Here is a 24,897-nt window from a genome sequence, read left to right on the forward strand (position 1 = left end):
TGTGCCTTAGTCTTCCTCTCCCTTCCCACATGTCCGTCTGATGTTCAGCTATGCTGGAAGTGAGCTCTTCCCGAGAATGTTGTGACAGGAGTCACAAAAGTCGTCCAGTCTGCAGGCTGTTTTCTGCTTGATGTATCCCATTTGCCCGTGCAAACAGTTCCTCTGTTTGTTCAAATAAGTGTGTTAGTGGCACAGAGCCACGAGTGGTCTGAGCCTCCTCCCCAGTGCCTGGTAGGTAACCGCTGAGGTACCGGGTAGGCCTATTGTCCTACTTAGAGATCTAAAAACATCTTACTACTTGGACCGGACTGGCTGTGTGTTGAGATAGCAAATGGACCCAGTGTTTTGGGTTTTTTTTTCCTCTGTCTCTAGAATGCGTGATGATCTGAGTGAGTTTGAGAAGTTTCCTGGCTGGTGAAACTGGCTCGGGCTTTGTGATGCTCTGAGGCTGGCTGCACGAAGCTGTTGCACACTGGGCTGTTGATATCTCTGTAGGAATGCTCACAGTGGGTGTCGATTCTCAGATAAGTTGCTCCTAAAACAGAAGTTTTAACAGGTCAAGACCCATTGCTTCTTTTATACAAGAGGTCAGTGTCGATACTGACCTTATTAAGGTCAGATTAAGCCCAGAATGGAATCATTAACTCTAAGCGGGGTAGAGGGAGGGACAATAGAGGTTTGCCTTGTGTCTCTCAAATCAGATTTCACGTCTGTCTCTTTCCTATATGGAGAGACAGTGCCTCTGCACCTCTGAAGTTCTATGGGAAGCAGTGCTGTGAAATATTTGTATGCTACTTGTGTTGTGGATAGCTAAGGAATCGAGAAGCAAATGAAAGGAATGGAGACCAGAATTCAGGGGAAAATGTAATTAGCTGCTAGCCTTCATCCTCTCTGGCCAAAGGCTTGTATCTGCTGAAATCACTGCAGCCCCGCAAATTAATTGTACATCACATCTCTTCCTGGTTATTCTGTGCTGCCTGGCCAGGTTGCTGGAAACAGAAAACAAACAAGTTGAGGAAAAATAATTAAAATTTACGGTTGAGATTTTTTGTGCTCTAAAGTCAAGATTCTCGAAGCTTGATTATGGTTTCCCCAGCAGCTATGAATTGTGATGCCGTGGGAATATATTTGAGTAACAGAGCCAACAACACAGTCATGCAAAATGCAAGCATGTATAAGAAACTCAATACATGCTGCTTGTGAAGAATATAGCTTTGATTTTATGTATATACTTTTATATGTAAAATTTGGTCGCAGCATTGTCTTAAGTCTTTTGTATTTAATGTATTCTGCCTTGAAACTAAAATTATTTGGCTAAATGGAAATTTGTGACTAAATATGAGAACACCATAATTCAAGGTTGATATGTGTTCTACTGCTGAACCTCTTGAACTCAAATTCATGCGGTTATACAAGCAGAAGGTTTGTAGTTCAGATAAGTCAAGTATGTGAATTTTCCAATACCGGTGAGAATCTTAAAAAAAAAGAAGTTGGCCATTCTGATTCTTCTTGAATAGCAGCTGTCAACAGCATAAATTTCTACATTCAGAAGGTAATAATGTATATTGAGAAGGTAAGAAAATGAGAGAATTAATTTCTTTTCCCCCCTCAGATGTAAGGCCCATGCCACATCACATCCAGTAGGACATACTTAAAGGGATTAACTGGTTTCACCATTTCTTTTGAGATGGTACTGAAGACTGTTGAATTGGGTGTATGTGAGAGATCTCTTTGCTTGTCTTACTTTCTGAAGTCCCACTTAATGGCTGCGGTTCTGAAGCGGTGTGGACTTGTACAGGATATCACAGGTTGCCTTTCTGGCTACTGTGGTCATAGTAAAGGGGTTGTGTTTTTTCCTGTTCGTGAAATAGATATGATACTTTCCTGCAGCACTTCAGGCTGTTGGCAAAAAACGTCATAAATTTAGTTGTATCTCCAAAAAGGTCTGTAGCCTTTTTCCAATTGTCAAAAGCCTCGGGGCCTGCCCTGGGGGCTTGGATGCAATGTAATAAGCCAGTCTCTGAGGTTTTGGGCCTCACCTGTAAGAGCAGCCTTGGCTTTGCGGGTACAAGAGTCACAGTGGATCCAAACCAGGGACCTGCACAGCAGAGTTGTCTTTAGCTGGGCCATTGGGTCGGTCCATTCCTGGCTGTTTGATCACCTGTATGACACTGACGTGGCCTCTCTTACCATTTCGTAGGCAACAGAAAAAATTGTTTTTCCCCCCTTAGGAGACAGAGCTCAGATGAAATCAAAAGAACGATAAAGTTTGGAGGAGAAAAAGAAGCTGCAATTGCTTTCCTGGTCTGCAGTTTGACAGGGCATTAAGATGTCCGTGGACATGAACAGCCAGGGCTCTGACAGCAATGAAGAGGATTATGACCCTAATTGCGAGGAGGAGGAAGAGGATGAGGATCCTGGGGATATTGAGGATTATTATGATGGGGTAGCTAACGACGTGGAGCAGCAGGGAGCAGATGCCTTTGATCCAGAGGAATATCAATTCACCTGCCTGACTTACAAGGAGTCGGAGAGCACTCTGAATGAACACATGGCCAGCTTGGCTGCCACGTTAAAGGTGAGGAAAGGTTTCTGCATTAACCTAGGTGTAAAGTGAGTCTGTGATTGTCAAGGCAAATGCTGAGCATACAGTTTGAAATAAAAGTTGTGGCAATGTTACTGTTATGGGGGGTTGGAGGAACATTATTGAAGGTCCCTGCTTCAGGGCTGACTCAAAGGTTTACAATCGCTGCGTACTGGTTTTGGGGTCTGAAAAATCTTCCTTACTCTATGTCGATTCTTACAATTTATTTGTTTTTTTACAGAGCTGGGCTTCATGACTGAAATTCCTGAGTTATAACTCTTTGCAATTAGCACAATGCAAAGAGGATATATAGAAAAGAAACAAACCAAATCATAAATGGTGCAGATTGGTACACCTGTGTTTGAGAAGATAGCTGACAGATAGGAAGACATGCTAAAACTCTGTAATTCTAACAAAAACACATTTCTTTGTTGGTTCTGAGAGAATAATCATAGATTTTTCAAAGATAGATCAGCTGTCATGCCAGGTATTAACCCTACTGTTGCAGTGACAGCAATTAAAGTACAATGAACTTGCCAGCTCTTGTGGTGACTAATTCATCACAGAAGAGTCACACTCTGAGTCAGCTCCATGGTATTATGCTCAATAAGATTTTTGTGGAGTTTTCTTTCTCTTTGTGCAGCTGATTGCTGTAGTGCAGACTAGTGATAAGAGGAGGTTTCCTCTCTGCTTTGCCAGTGTGCGTTGGTCCCAGTGCAGGTTAGAGGAAAGCAGAGTTTTCTAAGCCCTGGATGTTGACACTTACTTCAAGTTACGTATTTGAAGGGTTGAAATTACCAACGCATCTACTTTGTAATAGGTCTCCTAGTGCTTGTTCTTCTCTGGGACAACCCCTGAAAGCAGGACAGGTGAGCGCAGCCTGTGACAAAACCATGTTGGATAGGTTTTGATTCCTATTCATTTGGTCTGAATCAAACCTAATTTAAAAAACTGAGAGGGATCTCATGATCCTTATTTGCACATCAGTGTCCTATAGAAACAGTACAACCATGAAGCCTGCGGACTATGAAGCCTATAAACAATAGGCTCTGAAGCGCACCCATACTTTTTGCTGCATCTCTAGCTGATTTTGTTGTCTGTTGTACTTGTTCCTGGTATTCAGCACTTCATTTTCTGAGGTTTTACTTTTTCACTGTCAAACTCATGTCTGTGATTTCTTCAAAAAGTGCAGTTGGAGCTCTGAATGCCTGCTGTTCCCTACAGATTGTCAGAAAAGGCATGCAAAAGAAAAGAACAAATGAGAATAGTTGGTCAGCACTTTTGATCCAGCTGCCAGTTGCTCTTGGTTCTTAGTGGTTAAGTAAAGATTTAGATCGTCTTTTCTGCCCCTTACTGTTTGCCTTCAAATGCAGCACCCTTCAAAAAGGTGACCCCTGCCATATTGTTCTCTTGAATTAAATTAACAAAAGCAATACTTTATTTAGTCTTTAAAGTCAGGCTTCCAAAGTTAAAATAAATTTTCCAAGAATTCTGAAGGTCTCATTGAGCAAATATTATAGTTAACCAGATAAAACCAACCTGCTAGCTTGAATCTCACCCCAAATATGACCCCAGGAGACAACATTTTAAGATTCCTTTTATATCAAGAATATGACAGCATATTTGTTTAAAAATTAAGTGCTATGCATTCTGGTTTGTGCATGAGAAGATAAAAATAAATTTGGGTGGAAAACTGATCTTGTAAGCAACACACTAAGTCTTTAGTTCTTGAAGTGCCACATTAACTCTCTGTTCACTAGCAGCAGTGGTGCAAGAATTACACTTTTCTTGGAAGTATGTTGTGTATCTGCAGCATGTGCTTTTTGTTTCCTGGCATCCTTTCTTAGAGTACTTCAGCAACCCTGTTTCTTCTTTCCCCTCTCTTCCCCCAAGGAAACTCGTCTCCAAAAACTAACAAAATGACAAAGTGGTATGGAAAGAATTTGCATTGAATTAGCAAGCATAGAGAAGAAGGAAATTGAATAGAACATGTTGAACTATTTGTTATCATTATTTTCCTTTGACTTAATGGATATGAGTAAACAGGCAGACTTTTCTAAGAACTGTATTAACTTCTTTCCTCTAATTTGCTCGAGCTCTGAAAACGTTTTTTTTTCTTCTTTTGAAGACTAGCTTTCATAATGTCTTGGTTTTTTGGGTAGTGATGATTGTTCTTTTGGAGCACTCTAGTTCATTTTGTTGCTTTCATCTCCTTTACCTTGTGATAGCTAGTGGTTACATAGTGCCTTTCAGCATTAGCTCGTATTTAAGGCAGAAGGTTGCTCCTGACAGGGCAAGATGAAGGTAAATTAAAGACTGTCTTTGGGAGGTACAAAGTTGAAGGCAAAGCAATGCATGACATGGTATCTGAGCAATTTGCCTTCACGAGAAATGAATAGACTAATACAATTCCCTAAAGCAAATTGAATACAATAAATGGGCTCAAAGCCATGTTTGATTGTTCTGCCACTGTATATTGTCATTAGGTGATTCACTTTCTGAAGGTTAACTTGGGGGGCGGGTATCGAGCGTGTTTTTTCTCTGTGACATATTGCCTATACATTTCTAAGACCAGAAGCAGGTATTCAGAGCTTTATGTCTTCATTCTTGTAATCTGTACTGTTACTGGCTAGTAACAATCTAAATAAATAGTATGTCGTTTGCTCTGCTTATTAACCCTCAACATTTGTTTTTTGAACTGTTCTGTTCAGCTGTTTCAGGCTGATTGTTGAATTCCTATTTTCTTAAAACCATTGAGGGAAAGGGAGATCTTCCTTGGAAACCCTCTTGGCTACCTTTTTTCATTCCCTGTGGGTTATAGCTAGCCTTGTTCTCACTCCAACTGAAGCTAAACAGACAACTGAACAAACCTTGCATTGGCTGGCTAGCTTCAGGTCAGGGGTGAGCACCTTGTGTATGTTTAAAAGTTTGAATGCCACATCAAAAGAGACGGTCTCTTCAAAGAACACTTGGGTTTTTTATCTACCCCAATTAGACACAAAAATCAGTTAAAACCTCAAGTCTGGTAAAAAGTGTGAAACCCAGCATGTAGGTAGATGTATGCCCTTGTATCTCTTACTGTTATAGGAAACTTTTACCTTGAATTCCTCTGACTTGCTCTTTATCAGGTGGGGAATTCTGAATAGAAAAATCAGTACAAACAAGATAATACTAGATACAGCCAGCTGTGCTGTGTGGTAGGCCTGTGATTACAATAGTGGTTATCCCAGAACCATACAGAAGCTAGAGGGACTTTATAAGTGCTACTGTGAAAGTTTCTCCTCATTTTGGTTTTAGTAAGAACTGTGAGTAGATCCTTGCTTTCCAAGAAAAAGAAGAGGAAATGTTTGCTCCTTGGTTAGTGCTGTTTGTGGAGGGTTCCGTTAAGACCCCGACTGAAATTAGAACAGGCTATCTCTGTTGAAAAATGCCAGACGAAAATCTCAAACTAATGTCAAAAACTCTTGATTCTCTGACCGAAAGGCCTGTGAATTGAAGCAGATCACTTTTAATTCCTCAAAAGGTCACCTGTCCAACAGTCAGCGCTTGTTAAGGACAATACTCTTGAAAGCAGAATGGCATGTATTGCCTGCTTACCAGCAAAGGAGTTTACAACAGTTCTTGTTAAAAAGTAGATATAAGTAAAAAAATCCCGTGTCTTTTAAAAATAATCAATCGAATTTGTATAGTAAGTTTGTTTTCTAGATAACTCTGTCAGTTGTCGTTGAGTGATTGTGGGTCCCGGAGTGGCAGTGTCAGTACATGCATACAAACAGTATGACACTCAACAGTTGTACAAACAAAGTTGACCCTGTCACCAGCAAGCAATTAAGTGTGTGCTGATGTCATATTGTTTTTGTTTGTGAATGACACTTCCTGGCTCTGCTGAGGGTCTCCGTACAAGTCTGGAGTATCTGTGATGTTCCAAGTAACTGGCAGTAGTTTCTCTGTTTCAGTGATAAGATGGATCTTTCTAGTTTTTACCGTATTGTTTTGTTTGTTTTTTTTTTTTTAAAGTGGTGATCTAGAACACCAGATAAAACAGCTGCAATTACAGTTTATGAAAAAAATGTTACCTTGACTTGGGGTCTTTTTAGAAGCTGATTGTCAGTCATGAGGAAGCTGAGATATTTCTGCATAATACAAGGTTACAAGGAAAGATAGTTGTGTTGTTTTGCAGGCAATTGATACTCATGTAGTCCACTAAAACCAAAGGAATTGTGAAACTGAACAACTTCTAGTTTTCAGTTCACTAATGTGAGTAATTGCTAATATTTACCAGACAGCAAAAAGCTTACTTCCCTTGCTCCTTGAAATAACAGCTTATGATGTGGGGTTTTATTTTAGCCCTGTCCCTTGAAGAATAAAAGTTGGTGGATGCAAAAAGTATTTGATGTCATGACATAGTTCTGAATCTATTAATCCATGTTATCACTACTGATCTTTCAGAGATAAACCAGTTTTTCATATCCTCTTGTTCACCTTATTGATGTCCTGTCTTTTAATGCAACCAGATTAGTATCTGCCCATAAAAACACAGCCCTCTGAAACTGTTCCACACACTCAAATTGCGCTGACACAGAAAAGTTAGTTTGTAGAGCTGCTTGGTGAATGCTGGCAGCGGTCCTTTTCAAATACCATCTTTAGCAGATCCAGAGTCATGTGCATGGAGATTGGCAGCCCGTATGAGCTGCTCTACCCGAAGGAGTTGGCGCTTGCAGCATGCCTGGTCAATGCAATCGCAACAAGTCTGTGAAGAGCCAGATGTCGAGACCCTGGCACGTGTGCCTCCCTGTACCGCTGTGCAAACCGCGCCCGAGTGTGTGGTATAGGGTGCTTATCTGAACAAACCTGCCGTGCTGCAGAGTCACCCTTTTTGATGCCATCATGACTTCATGAAACTTCTATGCGACATAAAATGGCAGTCATAAAAGACCAGCTGTACCGAAATACCTCAAGTACACAAGAAGCATGAAAGCCCCTATATTAAAATGCACGTGCATAAGAACAGGGTTTGAAAAATTTGCGTTCAAAGTTAATGTCCATAAGAACCAACCTTGGTAAATATTAGTAATATTAGTAAATATATTAGTAAACAGTTAGTAAATATTTAAATTTATTGTAAATGGTAGACCCTGATAGGGAAATTGACTTCTCCACAGAACCCCTATGGGTGCTGTTTGGCAATGATAACGTGCTATTTCAAAGTACATGTAAACCCTAGATTAGTCAGGAGATGCAGGTTTCTATCTGTACCGTGTTCTGTGTTTTAATATCAAGCCAATGTTATGTGGGACATCCAGCCTGAAGTTGTAACCCTTAGGAGCACACACTTTGGGACACACTTTTGTCCTTTACCTGCTTTTTGTCCCCCAACAGAAAGATCCTGGAAGCTCTGCTGTACGAAAGCTGTGTTGCTTCCTACCAGATTCACGAGGTTTGTACTTTGGTAGCGTGTTAAACATCAAGAGGACGTGAATATGTCTGTAACTGCCTTCAGTGTGTGTTGTGTTTTGGCTCCTAAAGGTTTTTGGGTTTTGTTTTTTTTTAAAGTGTAGTAAGTTTTCATAGGCTTCTGGTCAGCAGGATAGGAGAGCTGGCTGGGGAGCCCAGGCCTTGCAACCTTATGACAACCTCATGAAGTCGTTTGAGGAGAGAAATCGGTTTTGTTGCTTAGTGCCCAGGACTGCCAGAATTCTCAACCTGATTGGAAAAATGAGCCACAAATGTGGAGGGTGATTATAGCCCACACATTTCTTCATGATTCATGCCTAAGTGTATCTTACAGCCAGTATGACTCTGCAGGGAGCCAGGGGAAAAAAAAAAATCTGTTCACAGCTGTTGATGAGTATGATCTTGGTGGGAGGTAGAGGCAAGGCACAAGTCATTAAAAATGCCGAAACAGTCTTTCAGAAACTGTTTCATGTTGCAAGCTTAGAGCTGGACAACATGATCACTGGAGTGGCATGAAGCAACTGAAGCGTGTTGCCTGATTTGTGTGCCGTGCTTATTAAGGATGGCACAGCAGAAGTGAGCTCTGCTGTGTGCTATCAACACTGTTTTACAAAGCAAATGTTCCTCCTCTTCATCTTTTTATAACAAAAGAAAAATGCCCTTAGAAGCTGGGATTGTCAAGTAAAGGACCATGTTATTTAGGACTGAACAGGGATTACTCACTGCGAAGTTCCCCAAGCGCTGCGTGCTGCTGTGGCTGCATGCACGCCCCAGTGCTTTCCAGTTCGTGCTGGCTGCCCTGTGTTCTGAGCCGCTGGTCGCGATTGTGTGGATTCAGGTTATTACCTGCCCTTCACTTCCTCCCTGCGTGTCCACTGTGTCCTCCTTTCTGTCAACCAGAACGAATTGTCCTCTTCTCCGGGGTTTTGCTGGGAAAGCACCTAGGCAGGGGCTGGTCTGAGTGCAGCAGCGGGATGTGTTGCTGGGGGTTCTGGCAGCACGCGGGGAGCACAGTGCAGTGTGCACTGAGTGCTGATGCTGTCAGATACTGCGGTGCATCGGAAAGAATAGCTGCAGCGAGCACAGCTGGGGAGTCTCATGTCAATCTTGCATCTGTGTGCTGTCTTACAGCTTTCTTGCTGCATTTCTTTCACTCTAAATCTTTCAAAGGAGAAATCTCATAGCTATTTTGTAATAATGCCTTCTGGCATACCATCTTGCTTAAGTCTTTTTTCCTTTTTTTTTTTTTTTTTTTTCTAATTTCTGAACCTCCTCGGGAAGAATAGCCTAACAGCTTGAGAAATACGTATGTTGAGATTTCCTAGCTGAGTCCTACTGATCCTGTTTGTTGGCAGCTGCAGCTGAAATTGTTGCTGTCCTGTGTAGGAGAGCGGATGGATTAAAGTGATGTGTAAGTGTGGAGCAGGAGTTAGAATTTAACCCGAGATCCCCTTTCTTCAGTATGTGGCCAACTAGGTTCTGCACTGATGGCTTCACAGTCCATGTGCATACTGCCGGCAGTATTTGTCATTCCCAAATGCACTCTGCCTCCTAAATATGCTTCTAATCTTGCAGACTGACACCAGGTCTCTCTATGCCAGAGAGCAAGTGATGGGGTGCAGATTAAAACCCTGTAATGGAGCAGAGCTCATGTAGTGCTGTTTGTCAAGACCTTTCCATGGTATCAAGGCTGCAGTTACAAACTTGAAATCGCATTTCTGTCCCTGGTGCAGCCTGCAGTCTGTAATCAGGAGCGGGGCTGAAATGTCAGGCAAATTGTAAGCAATACTGTGAGCGAAACTAAAGATGGAGGGCTTTTTCTCACTTTTTTTAAGTTTGACTGAACATAGAAAAAGCAGGATATCTGATTTTGTGGTAACTTTGTCTTTTTTTCCTGATAAGTGAACTTAATTTGAGTTCAGTTTTGAAAACAGCCTTCTAATGCTCAGAAACCTGTAAGATACGGAGGACTTTGCTACAACACTCGGAACACTTGGAGTGTCTATGGGAGGTGATGTTAATCACATCCCAAGCCCCTACAACCTCATGAGTTTTCTACCAGGAATGCATATTGGAAGTTTGCTTAAAAGAGAGGTAGATTAAAGCAAAAGAGGAAAATATGGTCCAAAAAAAGGTGTTTAGTTGCCTTTTTATTTCTTCTTAATTCCTAAGGTTTCTGCAGTTTTCTGAGAAATCCTCTAGTAAAAACAAGGTCGTTGAGATAGTTTTTCCAGTGGGACAAGGAGGGAGTTAGATCTACTTTCCACAAGAGAAATGAGTGTAAAATAGTATTTTTTCCATTTGTGCATCACTTTCTTTACCTCATTATCCTTAAGTAAAGCATGTCTGAAGATATTTTCTTCAGCAAAATTATTCAATACAAATTATGGTTTCTTTCTAAGGTGTTGCTCTTCTCTACTGCCAACTCAACTCAGTCTCTGTTTTCCCCATAGTCACTCACCAACAGCCACAATTTTAGAGGCTCTTGCTCTGTGTGGTTTTACTGTTGTAAAGAATTTAAGAGTGTGTTTTTAGAAGTTTTGGTGCAACACACAAACTGATGTCTTCCCAAGTTTTGTCTTTTCCTTGTAGAACAACAACTATTGTGAATTGAAAGAAATGCTTCTCAGGATTAATCCCATTTCCTTAAACCTACTTGTTTAAAAACCTTTTATTAGGAGAAAGACAAGAAATGGAAGCTGCATTTCTTTATGGCAGATTTGTATTCATCTTGGCCAGACATTTCAGTGTAACACTGATCTAACAGGAATTGTCAGCTTGGTGCAAAGCCATGGGGTATCAGCTCCAACTGGATCGTAATATCTCCAACTCATTCTGAATTGAATCTCTTTGAGAATCATGTGGTGATTCTTGTTTTAAATTCCTGATACCGTATCTCTGCAAAAGTGAGGGCTGAAACACACCTCCAAAAATTAGGCCATCCCTTGGAGAAAAGTGAAATGAACTCATGAGAAATGCATGCAACATAAATATGCATGAGCAATTTCTGTAGAATATAAGCTCTACAAAAGATGGTGGTGTTTTAGATTTTAGGAAACATTTCTGTCTGAATTAGCAACTGTCAAAGTGGCATGGTTGAAAACATTTTCTGCTGTAGAGAGATGAAACTTCAGCTCTTCAAATAACTTAGCTTATCTAGGGAAGCAAGTTGAGACATCGTTGTCTTGGAGCTCTCTAAACCCAGCAAGGTACCTGCAGAGTTTCTTTGCAAATTCTTTTGATATTGTCTTGTCCTAAAGAGTGCCAGACTCTCTCACACTTCAGAAGTGTGAGAATTTTGCTTATCTTTGAGAGTAAAGTACCCAGGACATAAATGGAGGTAGACATAATAAGAAAAAAAACTACCATGCTGTCTTCCAGAAGATGAATAGATGTGTGTTTAACGCGATAGCATTACTTCTTTGTTCTACTTTCAGAATCTAATTTTGTCTGGCACTATGTAGATTTTTTTACAACTCCTGTAGACTCTTTTCCTTATGCAGAGCAGCTTCCTCCTGACACCCTTCCTTTGTGCGTAGACTCTGCACTCCTTTTCCAGCGCAGCGATAAACATTAGGGTTTGGTAGTCTTTTGGTAAACATTTGCTGGCAATCAGCAGCCTTCTGTCACTGGTAAGTCAGAGTTAAGCTGATGGATGTTTGGAGGAGCCTTCTGAGGTGACCAAATTCCTGTTTTAAGGTGAAATGGGAAATTGCAGATTGGCTGAGATCCTCTCTCTTCAGCTTTATCGCCCCATCGTGAAGAGAGAAGCCTGGTCTTCAGTCGGGACATTTTCCGGGTTCAAATTTGGACTGAGCTGATCTTTGACCTTAAAGTTTTAAGCTGATGGTGAGAAAATGGGGAAATGAGAATGAGGGAAAGAAATAAATTTTTTAGCTTGTCTACTGCTTTCAGCTTTCATCTTCTAAACTTTAATAAATCTAATCACAGCTAGAAGAGTTCTGGAGAAGTCAGGCTACGTAGAAGCATTGACACAATTCCTCAGTTGCAGACAAAAACTGAACTGGAAGTGCAATATCTAGAATATACGTTCCCTTCTGCACTGTGGTCTGTAGAAGTATTTTGCTGAAATGACCTACTGCCAGCAGGACACCCAGTGGGCTATCGCGCTATCTTTTTGGGTCTTAGTATTCCGAATCGAGAATAAGAAAGTGTTTAAACAAAGGTGATGATTTATTAAAGGCATCTTTTTTAATTTGTTTTGTGTCTGAGACAAAGCATTATTGCTCCTGCATAACCTGAGATTCTTGTGGCATCCGGTGACTGACAGGGGACTGAATCGTAACTCTTTCTGAAATGTTTTATCAGCTTGAGATCTTTCATTCTGTGAAACTTCTGGCTGTCCGGGAAACGCTGTATTGGACAGTGTGCCTGAAAAGCAACCGAGGCTTATTTCCTAAGCTGCGAGGCTGCAGTGGGTGCGTACGGAGGGGGCGTTGATGTCTCCTAACTGAAAAGTTCAGCCAGCGGTATGAGCTTCTGTACATTACTTCTCCAGTACTGTAAGGTAATGAATGATGTACATACAGACCAAAATTCTGATTGCAGTGATATTTTTCTGTGCTCAGCCTGTTTTGGCTCCTGCTTACAAAGAAATACTTCAGTTATTCTGTGATGTTACTGGGGAAGAACTGGCTGACTTGGTACAATCATTCACTCGTTGTGAATGTACAGTCATTGAAGAGGCTGGGGAGTGCTGCTAATCGATGGAAGCACGCTTTTGTTAAACACTTGTTTTTCTTCTCACGCTTATTTTCTTGAATCTCTCCAGTAGTGTTGGCACCTGATGGCATTCATGTTTGCCTTCTGAATTACCAGCCTTGCTGGTGGTGAGCAGGACGTAGATTGTAATGTGGTGAGGCTCCACTCAGCAGGCATGGCCACAGCCTCATCAGTTATCTGCTCCTCTCCCATCTCTCTTTCTTACAGTTTGAATGTTATCTGTCTTTAACGTGTAAGAGCTAGTACTTCCATGCCAAGCAGACTGTGGGTATGTTGCTGCAACTGGCTGAGCCTGGGACTTCTTTTTTGCAAGATAGCATGCACTCCAGTCAGGTAGTATCAAAAACTTTTCTGCTTCAGGGAATTTATGAAAGTGGACTTATGTCATGAACACGACTTTGTGAATTGAACATGTTTTATTCTTGAGTGCTTTTATGATGCAAGTAGTAAAATTAGCACTACGACTGATCCAGTCAGTGCTTGCAGTTGGAGCAAAATAAGAATGGTCACAGAAGCTTTATTGTTCTTCTAGATCTGTTAATCTGGCATCTTTCTGGAGCATTAATTCCACATTTTGCCTGAGAAATAGTTTGACTCGGAAGCATTTGATTCTGTTAGGATAGTTTGTTAGATTTCAGAAATGCATAAGCTAGTAATTGTATTTCTCTTTCTGTACGTCTTCGTTCTTGACTGTACTTAGTTCCTCCTCTGGGAACCAAGTGAGTTCATGGAGTCATGATGCTACACCTCAGGCTCTGAAAATCCAACTGAAAAATACTCATTTTCATATGTTACAGATGAACTTCCCATTTAAGTCTGGTGGGGTGGTTTTTTGTCAGGATGGTAGTTCTTCCTTACTGCTACCGAGAAATAATTTCATTGCTGTTAAGGAATGATTCATTAGCATGTGGTTTGCATTTTCAGGAAGCCAGTCTTGTAGAGACCACATTCCTGATGCTTGTTTGTTTTACAAACGAGAAATGCAGATGTCTTCCTTGTGCAAGCAAGTCAAAGGTGTCTGTCTGGGTCTGCCAGGCTGGGGGCTTAAGATAACAACCCGTCCAAGGCTGGCAGTGGCATTTCATCTGTACAAACTGGAGCAGACTGTGTGTGTTGTCAGCAGCAGCCCTGTGCGCCACGCTCCATCTGATCGCAGGCTTCTGTGCTGGGAGGGAGGGCAGCGCAGCCTGGGCAGCCTTTGTTTTCCAAGGGTCACATCACTGGTAAAGTCGAGGAAGGTGACATACCACATCTTACACAGCGTGGGCTAATGCTTTGGTTCTTCTAGGAAAAGGATTATTCGAACACTGAAAATCACTCTTTTATTACTGGGATTTCTTAGTGGCCAGCAAAGTGGACAAATCAGAAAGTAGATGTGGATAAGAGCCAATTAAAAACCCCAGCTGCATTGTGTATTGGTGCTACATTGGTTTAGCTCACTGAAACAGCCATCCAGCACTGAACAAGTGCCGGTGCAGGACCAGGACAGTATCATGTGGCAGGATCAGTTGTGTTGTGTTGTGAAACTGCACCTCTTCAGTGGGGTAGATTTAGAAGAGTAATGAGTGTGCTGCTGCTAGGTGTGCAGAGCCTGTCTGTTTTGTAGAAGGAGCAACCACTGCTTGTTTTTCCTTCCAGGGTTGTGTTGGGGTTGCTGTGTATCTGTATTACCAGTACATCAGATCCCATGATTCACCTGTAGCAGGATTCAAGAAGGCTTGTGGCTTTTCAGCTGATGATTGGGACTGACAGCTTCTCTAGGGGAAAAAAAAAAAAAAGAGCTCTTCTGCAGCTAGGATGGGAGGACCTGTGTGTTCTATATGTGTAGTAAAAAGAGGTGCTGTGGTGCTAGCTTGTCTTGGAGTGAGGGAGGTAGAGCCCTTTAAGTTTAGAGGGTGTTTGAATGCAGAATGTGCAGATCGCTGGGCTTCCCAGCACAGAGAGGAGTGAGGAGGCAGGGGTCCTGAGCCTTCTGAATCCTGCTGGAAGCGATGTCTTGTTTGCAGGTGACCTGCTTTGTTTGAACTCCATGGGCCTGATAAAGCCATGAAGGAGTTGAGAGGCAGGTTAAAGGTCCAGCAGCTCAGCAAATGCCTGTGGCCTTGGTGGATATGAGCCTTTATGTGCTAGCACACCAGTTTGTGGTTTTTTTTCTGAAATAAACTAATACCCAGAAGCAAAGGAGAACTTGTTTGCTTGTGTCCTTGTAACATGACTTTAAATGTCGTGTTGCGGTATTCTGGAGGGTGCTTGGACTAGCGCAGACTATGCTAGTGCTTGCCAGGAGTCCACGTAGTGCAAGCAGCCCTGCATGGAAATAGTCCCTGTCACAGTAGCTTTCCATCTTCCTGTTCCAGTCCAGAGTGTAACTTTCTTCTCTACAGTGAAGGCTTGGGAAAATGATTTGGTTTTTCCCCCTACCCGTTGGTGTCACAGCAGGCCCGCATTTGCAGCTTGTTACTGCTTCTCCAGCTCAATACGTGTTATCTGTCTGCCCTGTGGTTCCTACTTTGCACCCTCAGTGAGGACCCTGGTCCCAGTCTGGTCTGGGCCTTTCAAGTGGCAACCACAGTCAGGACTGGATGTGGGCCTTCCATGAGCTGTTAAGCTAATCCAGTGAAGTTTTGATCCCTTCCTCTCTGTGCTCTTGTGACGAAGTATGTGGGTTAGTTTGGGCACATCCATGCTTCATTCCAGCCTGTATATTGCAGATGCACTGGCTCGGAACATTATGTCTAGTAGTTTAATGGGACTTGAGTATTGCTGGGATATTGTACTGAGTTTGTACAACTTAGTAGTCTTATAAGAGCATCGTTCTAAGCAGAGGCGTGGCCTTGAAATATGCCTAACTTGAGCTTTTTGTTTTCCCCACATAGGTATCACATGCTGTTGCAAAGCTAGTATTAGTTAGTTTCCACTGGCAAATCTCAGAGATTTTGGAAAGGTAAGTGTAAATAATCTTATCTCTTCTGTGCTCAGTGCTTTTTCCCCTTGCTTTGCAAGACTGCTCAGGGTGGTCCATAGGTGTCTTCTTGGCAAGTGTCTTTGAACCTGAAAGCAGGCCACACAATCCATTCCAGGGAGCAGAAGAAAAACACTGTTTTGTTGAGGCTGCATTGCCTGTAAGAAATTTGTGAACAGGAAGGAGGTCGTGGTGGTGAATGCCTTTCAGTCTGAGGAGCTGTAGTCGTGCTGGGAACCCTGTAGGTGCATTTAGCTTAAACTTTAAGATAACAGATTGAGAGTGCTGCATCTATATTTATTTATTTTAAAAAATATAAAGATAACATATGTTCTGTTTTGAACATATTGAGCCCTAAATCATCAAGGAGCGCTGAACCTATGCTGATGTATTCTTTAGTAGCACATTCACACTGAAGTTTTTGCTTCTTCTGAGCACAAGTGATGTTTTTTTCCCAAGCTGACTAGCATTTGGAGAGCAGAAGATGGTGTGAGAGAACAGAGAAGTGCAGCCCCTTTGTAGCTTGGTCAGTGTCACTGTAACAAAGTCCTCCAACTGATTTCAAAAGGAGGGTTCAGACTCTGCCCAAACGTGTACGGGAAGTGTGTCAGGAGGCACTGCTGTCTGGCAGCCCCTCCAGAAAATACTGGCTCAGAACTGAACATTGTCTGAAAATAGAGAGCACATCAGTCTGACTCATTCTGCCATGCCATTTTTGGCCCTGTAGCCAGCAACTTCATCCAGAGAACATATGGGAAATATATCTCATGTATGGATATTGTTGCAGCATCTTTGGTAACTGGCTCGTTGTATCCTGTGAAAGCTTTTATCTGGGGAACACAGAGGGTGAGATTCCCGCATAGCAACTCAGGGCGATTCTGCAGGGTAACTAATGAGATTTAAGCAAGAGGAAGTTTGGGGAAGGGTTTAGCTCTAAAGCTACGACTTTACAAGTTGACTTTGCAAGTTGTTCTCTGGTTGATCTGGTCCTCAGACTTCTGTCTGGGTACAAAATTACATTATCAAATGAAAGCTCCCTAGTACAACTAAAAAATGCTAGTGGGGAGGGAGGATTTACAGCACAGTCACAACAGTGATGCTGCTGTTTCTGAATTCATTGAGATATAAACATTCCTCTGCAATGGAAATCATAAACAGCAAAACATGTTTAATTCTAAGGCTGCTGATAGACTGCTTCATATGCCTAAGGGGAGATACTCTGTCACAGAGTAAATACTTAGCTGGATAATAGACTGGAATTAAAATCAGACCTAACCGAGATAGCTTGATTTTACAAAGGAGGAGGAGACAGACAAGATCCTCACTGGAGTGTGCTGTGGGCAGTGGCTTAGGACTGCTCTAGGAGTGTGGATTGAAAAATCTTAGCTTCAAAAATAATTTTTCAGCAGGAGGCAAAGTTATAGAAATATTCATCGAGGAGTATGAGGGGAATGTTAATCTATTACTGGGAGAAGTATTATTCCTGTTTCTGATTTTGAAGAAACTCTCATGAGGTTTTGTTGGTGAGAGTTCAGCTCGCTATGTGGAGGAGCCTCACACAGGACACACTTCCACTTTCCTTGTTGAAACCTACCCTACCATTTGCACAGAGCCTGTTATTTGTGCAGGTGAGAAGGATCAATTTAACAAAGCAAAATGTATTCAGAAATTGATTTGATTATTCTTCAATTCCCTTTTCAGGCACAAGTCTAATGCTGCCCAGTTGCTAGTAGAAGCACGAGTTCAGCCCACCTCATCCAAACATGTAAGTATGCAAACTATTTTGGTCTGTTCCCTTGGCAGACACCTCTGACCCACCTCATCGGAGGATTGCATTACTAATGGCGTAGTCTGTCCCATATTAACCCTTTGCAAACTCAGGTCCAACACCCTGACTCGATGCTGTGTTTACTTTTTAAATGACAGTGCGTTCAAGAGGTGTCTAACATTTAAATAGCAGCTTTGCTATTGTCTCGCAGGTAGTCTTCGAGAACTACTTGCCTCAAGAAAATTAAGATAATTTTTTTTGGCATGAGTGTGGTACACAATGGAAGGAACAGAGTGCCTGGGCTTGGCTGCCTCTTCCAGTTCTGCTCTCTCTGTAAAAGACACTCAAGGGAAGCTCTGGCTGCACAGAATGAACAAAGCTTGTCTGTGGCTGGAACAGAGGATTTTTATTTATTTTTTTTTTTTCCTTCTCTGAGATGACTGTTTGCTGTGCTGCACTGCTCTGCTCGGGGATGCTTAAGCCAAATCTCCCAGTGGTGTTGCTGCTGAGCCAGTCAGTAGTGATATTTGAACCAACAGCTTGTGTTTTGCAGGCAGGGCTACACAGGTCTTTAGACACTTTCTTTTTTTTTCCCCTTTAAATAGAAACTTCCTGTTGCATGTTTACGGGTTTCATTCACAGTGGGTGTCTTGGTACAATCCACAGTTACCCCAGGAACACATTGCCATGTGTCGGATTTTGAGTGATAAAATACTACATCTGAGAAGCCCTCTTTGGGTTGGGGGGAGGGGAGATTTTAAAAGCCTGATTTGGCATCTGAGCTGACTTGTAACTAGTAGAGAGTGAAAATGCTAGAACAGCTGACAGGAGTAAGCTTCATGAACTCAGAATAAATTGCCTGCCTAGAGTCCAGAAAAAAAATCTTTGTTTTTTGACATACCTACAAATTGGTTCATGTATTTTGAGATTCTCTTGAATCTTGTATCAGCTGTCACTTAACTACTCTCCACTGCAATGGTGATTTCATTTTGGGAAGAAAGATGTTACAGTTAAAAGGTTAGTTTAAGTCTTGACAAACTTGGTTTGGTAGGCCATTCATTACAGTCTGCCTGTATGTGCTAGGGCAAGTTGCTCTGTGCTTCAGCTCCCAGTGCAAAATGATGATATTTTGGGGGCAGATGCTTATACTGAGTATCTGTGGAGCAACTGACCCCATAGAGAGAAGCTGTCGTGGTGAGCTCAGAGGGACAGCTTGCGAAGTTCTGAGGTAGTGCACGTGCTGTTCAAGTTGAGCAGTTGATCTAGGCAGTCGCCACAGTTGCAGACTCGGTCAATCTTGTTGTGGTTCATATGTGAGGCCACTTAGAACAAAGACGCATTATTTCCTTTTTCGTGTGGTCATGCTGTAAAACAAGCTCTGTTGGTCATGTGGCTGCTTACCATGCTGCTGCTCCTCTGCGTCTCTGCATGCAGAGCTCGGCGTGGAAGCTGATGGCTGTCTCGCACAAGCTTCTCAAAGAGTAGCAAAGGTTTAAGTAGATGAAAAGTGACTATATGGCTTCTATCTGAAAGGAGAAATAGGAACATAAACTTCTGCTAACAGCTTTGTAGAGCCTTGCTTTTGGTGATGCCGTGCTAGACCCAGTTCTTCAGGTGCCAAGGGTGAGACGAGATGTGTTGAAGGCTAGATCTGTTGTCTAGGGATTAGCCCTGCAGTACCCAAGGGGAGATCCAGACTGCTTCCCAGCGGTTTGGTGAAGCAATAGAAGAACTATGCCTGACTTGAAACAAACCCTCTAATCCTTTTCAGCTGAAGGGTTGATGCCTACTTTGCCAAACGTAACATAGGCAGGAGATAAGAGATGTGAGATGAAGGTCTGTGAACTCCCTTTCCTCTCCTTATACAAACATTCTACACACTGCACCTTCAGTTACCTCTCCTCTTACCTAAAATCGTTGTCCAGTACAGCACTGCTTCCAGCTGTAGCTGCTCTCCAGAGACTGTGCAACAGTGATAGAGTCTGACCCAGCTAACAAAAGATATCAGTAAATTCAGGGAAGGACTAACCCAATGATGTATTTCCTCATTTTTCAAACAAGGCGAGAGTAAGAACAAGAAAATTAAAGGTGAGTTCTGGGTAGCACTAGGTCAGAGGCAAGAGCTGTTCAGTGACTGTCAGTCTGTTGTGCTCCATGATATTAAAGAGGTTCTTGAGAAGGACCGACTGTTGGGTCAGTGCAGCGCCCCAGCACACCAACTGCTTATGAACCTGTTCTGGCCTGGAGCTCCCCTGAGACCATTGTCGCAATGAAGGTGGTGCAGGTGCCCGTGGATGAGGTGAGAATACTCTGGGAGAGCTGGGATGCTTTCACTGTAATGCTGATTTGTCTCTCTCCCAGGCAATGGTACATTCCTCCCATCACTGTGCAGTGTGCATGCAGTTTGTCCGGAAGGAGAACTTGCTCTCTCTGGCTTGTCAGCACCAGTTCTGCCGCAGCTGTTGGGAGCAGCATTGTACAGTGCTCGTCAAGGATGGTGTCGGAGTCGGTGAGTTGAAGGCAGTTATGGTACTGGGTCTGTGTTTGCCATGTTGGCCGTTCTGATGATGACTGGCTGAATTGGTCCAAAACATCTCAGTAATGCAAAGATGAAGTATGGAATGAGTATTTGTGAATGAGTGGTCTTACCTGAGACCCTGGCTAGTGTTGGCATACCGCTGGGAGAGCGTTACTCCTGCCTAACAAAACATTCAAGTCCATAGATCCATTCGCTGCTTTTCTGCCTTTGTGATCTCAAGAGCAAGTTACATGACTGTAACAAGTTAGAAGCTGCAAATCTGAATTTTGAGTTTGCATCTCATGATGTATTGTTGCACTGCCCCTGGCGTGCTTGTGGATGCAAACATCTGTTCCCTTTGTGTTGGGTGGAAGCCAGTAGTTGCCAGCGTTGCTTTGGGCTTTTCCTGGCCTGTCTTTCATGCTGGCATGGCAGTTACTTAAAGCAGAAAATTGCATGTATCTGACCCTGTAAATACTGGTTGAAGCACTTACTGATTCTGCATGCACATATGCCCTGTCATCTTTCGGTGGAGACAGTTGGGCTTCAGCTTTTCAGCAGCCCTGATAGATTTGTTTCACAGTTGTGTCCCTCTTGCCACAACAACAGATGGCACCTAGGAAACTGTGTTGAATGCTCTCTGTGCATTCACTCCTTAGCGTAAGTTGCACTGTGCTGAAATGTTGCTTGCTCTTCTCAGGGGTATCCTGTATGGCTCAGGACTGCCTGCTTCGGACACCAGAAGACTTTGTGTTTCCATTGCTGCCTAGTGAAGAGCTGAAAGACAAATACAGGCGCTACCTCTTCAGGGACTATGTGGAGGTATTGGTTTTTTCAGTTTTAAAATACCCTGGGTCAATTCACCAATGACTTGCAGAAATTTTGTTTGAAGTGTCTTGCATCTTTGATGAGAACTGCAGTAACTGCAGCAAAATTGTCTGCGATAAACATGATGTGGCTGCTCCTGTAGGACAGCCTCACGGACAAAATGCTCCAGCAGGTTGCCAAAGTAAATGCTGCTGTAAGGTCACCCAGTAACTCCTTGGCTGGTGCTTCAGAATTCTCAGAATGTTGCAGCTGAGAACTTCAAACTTTAATCCTAGTTTTAAAGTCCTTCCTGCTCTTGCGTGGATGTTTTAGGTTCTGAAAAATAAGTCCCTTGTGTTAGTGTAGCCCAGCTGAATTGGCTTGCTCAGTAACATTTTATGCGAGGTTTTTTGAAATTAAAGCAGCAGTTGTTAAGGTTAAATGCGCAGGAATATTCTGGTAACTGGGAACAGACTGGGAACACTCAAGCAGCAGCGAAGCAGTATGAAAGACTCGTGTCACCTCTCTTTGATAACAGACCTTTTGGGAGGGAACAGCCACCACAGGAGACCTGAATACATTCTGCGGCGTAAGGAGAGGACGGGGAAAGAGCTCAAATGGAGTCAAATTGTTCAGGGTCTTGTTGGGGTCTTATGGTTATGTTGCTGTGCTTACTTGGTCTGTAACCCTCCACTTGAATTCCCTGTTCTAGAGAAGCTGTTAAGTCACTAATACTCCCTTTCCTAATGTGGAAGAAGTTTCTGCTCTGTTAGCCAAGACCTGGTGACAGTTTTCACTCTTTTTCAGCAAGAAATAACTGACTTGTCTGGTTTTGAGGATAGGAGTAGTTAAACTTGAATAGATAATGCTCTTCTGCACCCACTGCTGATCTTACCACCTTGGTATGTTCACAGAGCCATTACCAGCTGCAGCTGTGTCCTGGTGCAGATTGCCCTATGGTCATACAGGTACAAGAGCCAAAAGCCCGGCGAGTGCAGTGCAATCGTTGCAATGAGGTCTTCTGGTAAGAAACAGAGAAGGTTAAAGATCACGGGGAAAGCGTGTGCTGTCCTCAGAGCTACTTCATTTGCTTGCCAACAGGTTCAGTGTGTAGAAGCATCTCAAATGCTTTGCTAGAGTTGTTTGTAACTTGAGTTAGCTTGAGTAATTGGACACTTGGGGTCTGACTTCTGCAGGTGGTCAGCCGTCCCCTCGCTCCCTAAACTCCTTGGGAGTTGGGTGTTCTGACAACCAGGGAATGAAGGGCTTGAATAATGAAGGGGATACAAATCTACTGTTCTCATATTTTGGCTAGGTTACAAATTTTGGCACATAGTGACTGGTAGAGATTCTGGTAACAGATGTGGAGGCCTCACCACTATCTGCCAGTATTGAGTTTTTAAGTTTACTACAAGTATTGGGCTCCCAGTGTGTCTGGTGTGTTTTGAGGCTCATGTGAGAATACATTTCTGCTGAACAGGAATGCTAACGTTCCTTGTCTGACTTCAAGTGTATATGGGACTAGAGGAAAAAGATAGCTTGCAGGGCTGCTGAAGTGTTTTCTGCTCCTAGGTCTCCAGAATCACTGCTCTTTAGAATGTCTGTGGGGCGCAACACAACTGGTTTAGAGACCCAGCTGACTGCTATCTCCATGCAAATGGCCCTTGCTCGCTTGGGGCTGGTCAGATCATGCTGATGCAGGTGCCTGATATCTACCACTGGAGTCAGGCTACTTGTAAAGCCACTGGTATGCCCCAGCCCTCTGCAGTCACGTTAGAGCAGACATAAGCAGACTCCAGGGAGGGATGTGTCAGCCCTCAGTGTGTGATTTGTCAGAGAAGGTCTCAGTTCACTTCCATCCTGACTCCGGCTTCTGCACAAGAGGGTGGGAGTTTACTGGAGTTCAGCCTTGGTCTTTGCTCTGTAGTAATACACAAGTGCATTTGCATCCCTTACCCTCGCTTGGCCTCCCAGATTTTGGTGATCAGGAAAACCTCAATTCTTGAGTTACTTCCTTGGAAATCAGCATGTCTTTTTTTTGTTGTTTTTTTTTTGTTTTTCCCCACAAAGCTTTAAATGTCGGCAGATGTACCACGCACCCACAGACTGTGCTACCATTCGGAAATGGCTCACCAAGTGTGCAGATGACTCCGAAACAGCCAACTACATCAGTGCTCACACTAAAGATGTAAGGACAAGCACCTGCATGGTCTTTTTTCTTGTCCTATAGTCTTGCCTGGGAAGCAAGATGCAATTCTGTACATACGTAGCATTGTGTGCTGCTTTTTCACAGGCTGCAAATTCTCACAGCTCCCATGGGACTGTGATACAACACAGCTGAATGCCTTGGGAGCGCTTTGTGTGGCAAGTCCAGCTGCCCTCCTGTGGTAAGGACCTGATGGTCCTTTTTCCAGACCTGGTGTGAGTGTCTTTGGCAGCCAGGTGTGCTGCCCTCCCACAGGCAAAAGAATTGTGATTACTTTGAAATGATCAGTGAAGATGTACTTAAAATGGAAGGCAAGAGGGTAGTAAGTGCGGAGTCACTACCCAATAAGGCACTAGTGCTGGTTAAACCTGAACAGCTGTGTGGAGTACTGGAACGTGAGGAACATAGAGTCTTGATTTGGCAAGGACAGAAAAATGGAGTAGACGAAGTCTGTAAATTAGGCATTAGACATTAAAGTACTTCTAGTAGATTTAGACCCAAGAAAAAGAAATAGTATTGCATACTGTGTACTCTAGTCTACATCTTGTCTTTAGAAGTTATAGATATGCTAACTCTATCCTCTAGATTAGCTGTCTGCAGATTGGAACGTCTAATGTCTTTTGGGGCTGTTGTGGCCTGACTTCAAGGCAGTTCTTAGCTGGCATTTGTTCTACCATAGCCAATGACAATTGTGACAGCGCTAACTAGCAGCCAGCTTCAGCTGTGTTAAGAAAGTGGGTACTTGAATAGACCAGAGATCTTAAATTCCCTTCTTTCTGTGAAGAAGGGGTCAACGTGTGATGATACTGTTTCTGCTATGCTCTTGTGTAGAAATAAGGTTCTGTTATATTGAGCATTTTGCCTGCCATTAAAATTTATAAAAAGCAGGAAAACTCGCTTCTTCCTTTGTACCCGTGCAACCCAAAAAATGTAACTGAACTTGGCACTCCAGGGCATCAGTGGAGCAAAGAAGTGGGCAGCTCTTGCTGTGGTCAGCCAGATTCTCTGCAGCTAGCTAAGTTGTCACCTGTTAGTGGCTGATGAGGGCGGGATGTAGTGCTGATTATCTTGTAGTCTAAGTAGCCGTGGAAGCTACTGTCATGTGTGAACTAATTACGTCCCTATGCCTGAGCAACTGCTAAACGGTAACTCAGCGAGACCTTCAGTTTTACAGGGAGTAACAAGAGCAAATTTGTTTTCTTGAGCAAACAGTGTAGTGCTGCAGTGTAACTTCCCTGGCTTTGCCTTTCTGCCTCCTTTTAAATGGAGCTGTCAGGAATTGGTGGGAGGCAGGATGTATATATGCTAATATTCTCATATGTGCATATGCATATTTAAAAAAAAAAAAAGCAACAGTGGGGGAATAATCACAGAAGTGTTGTCATTATCCAGAAGGCTGCTGGAGGCAGAGTTGGATCTAACAAATGCTTCTGTTTCCCCAGTGTCCCAAGTGCAATATCTGTATTGAAAAGAATGGAGGCTGCAATCACATGGTGAGCAAATCCCTGAACGCGTCAGACCTTCCTTGCTCTAAGCAGAACTTCTTTTTCCCTGCTTTCCACTAACCAGTTCCTCCTGTCTCTTCTTTTTCAGCAATGCTCCAAATGCAAGCATGGTAAGTAGGATTTAGAAGCTGTTTTCTCTGCAGTGTTAGTAGTGAATGTTCTCTTCTTTTTTTTTTTTTTTTTTTTTATGATATGAAGACAAATTGTGAACGTTGACTGAAATTTTTTTTTCCCATAGTAAAAGGTGAACAGGATATTAATTACAGACTTGTGTGTGATAGCTTTATTTATATATATTTTTACTGGCTGATAGCTGAGTTCTGATTCAATGCTGCTTTAGCTCCCTCTCC

At 42.8% G+C, this 24,897-nt stretch overlaps 1 protein-coding gene across 1 annotated transcript in view; it reads left to right on the forward strand.

Moving 5' to 3' along the window:
- Positions 1-131: 131 nt before the first annotated feature.
- ARIH2 (ariadne RBR E3 ubiquitin protein ligase 2) overlaps positions 132-24,897 on the forward strand; it is a 29,936-nt gene continuing 5,170 nt past the window's right edge. The window contains exons 1-10 of the mRNA XM_009951221.2: positions 132-231; positions 2,232-2,578; positions 15,658-15,725; positions 17,445-17,508; positions 19,873-20,020; positions 20,730-20,851; positions 21,751-21,860; positions 22,907-23,024; positions 24,485-24,535; positions 24,636-24,657. Coding sequence (XP_009949523.1) covers positions 2,330-2,578; positions 15,658-15,725; positions 17,445-17,508; positions 19,873-20,020; positions 20,730-20,851; positions 21,751-21,860; positions 22,907-23,024; positions 24,485-24,535; positions 24,636-24,657 — 952 coding nt within the window. The 5' untranslated portion in view covers positions 132-231; positions 2,232-2,329. The remainder of the gene's footprint in view (positions 232-2,231; positions 2,579-15,657; positions 15,726-17,444; positions 17,509-19,872; positions 20,021-20,729; positions 20,852-21,750; positions 21,861-22,906; positions 23,025-24,484; positions 24,536-24,635; positions 24,658-24,897) is intronic.

The sequence above is a fragment of the Leptosomus discolor genome, chromosome 9 (assembly GCF_034619465.1).
Source record: "Leptosomus discolor isolate bLepDis1 chromosome 9, bLepDis1.hap2, whole genome shotgun sequence".
NCBI lineage: Eukaryota > Metazoa > Chordata > Aves > Leptosomiformes > Leptosomidae > Leptosomus > Leptosomus discolor.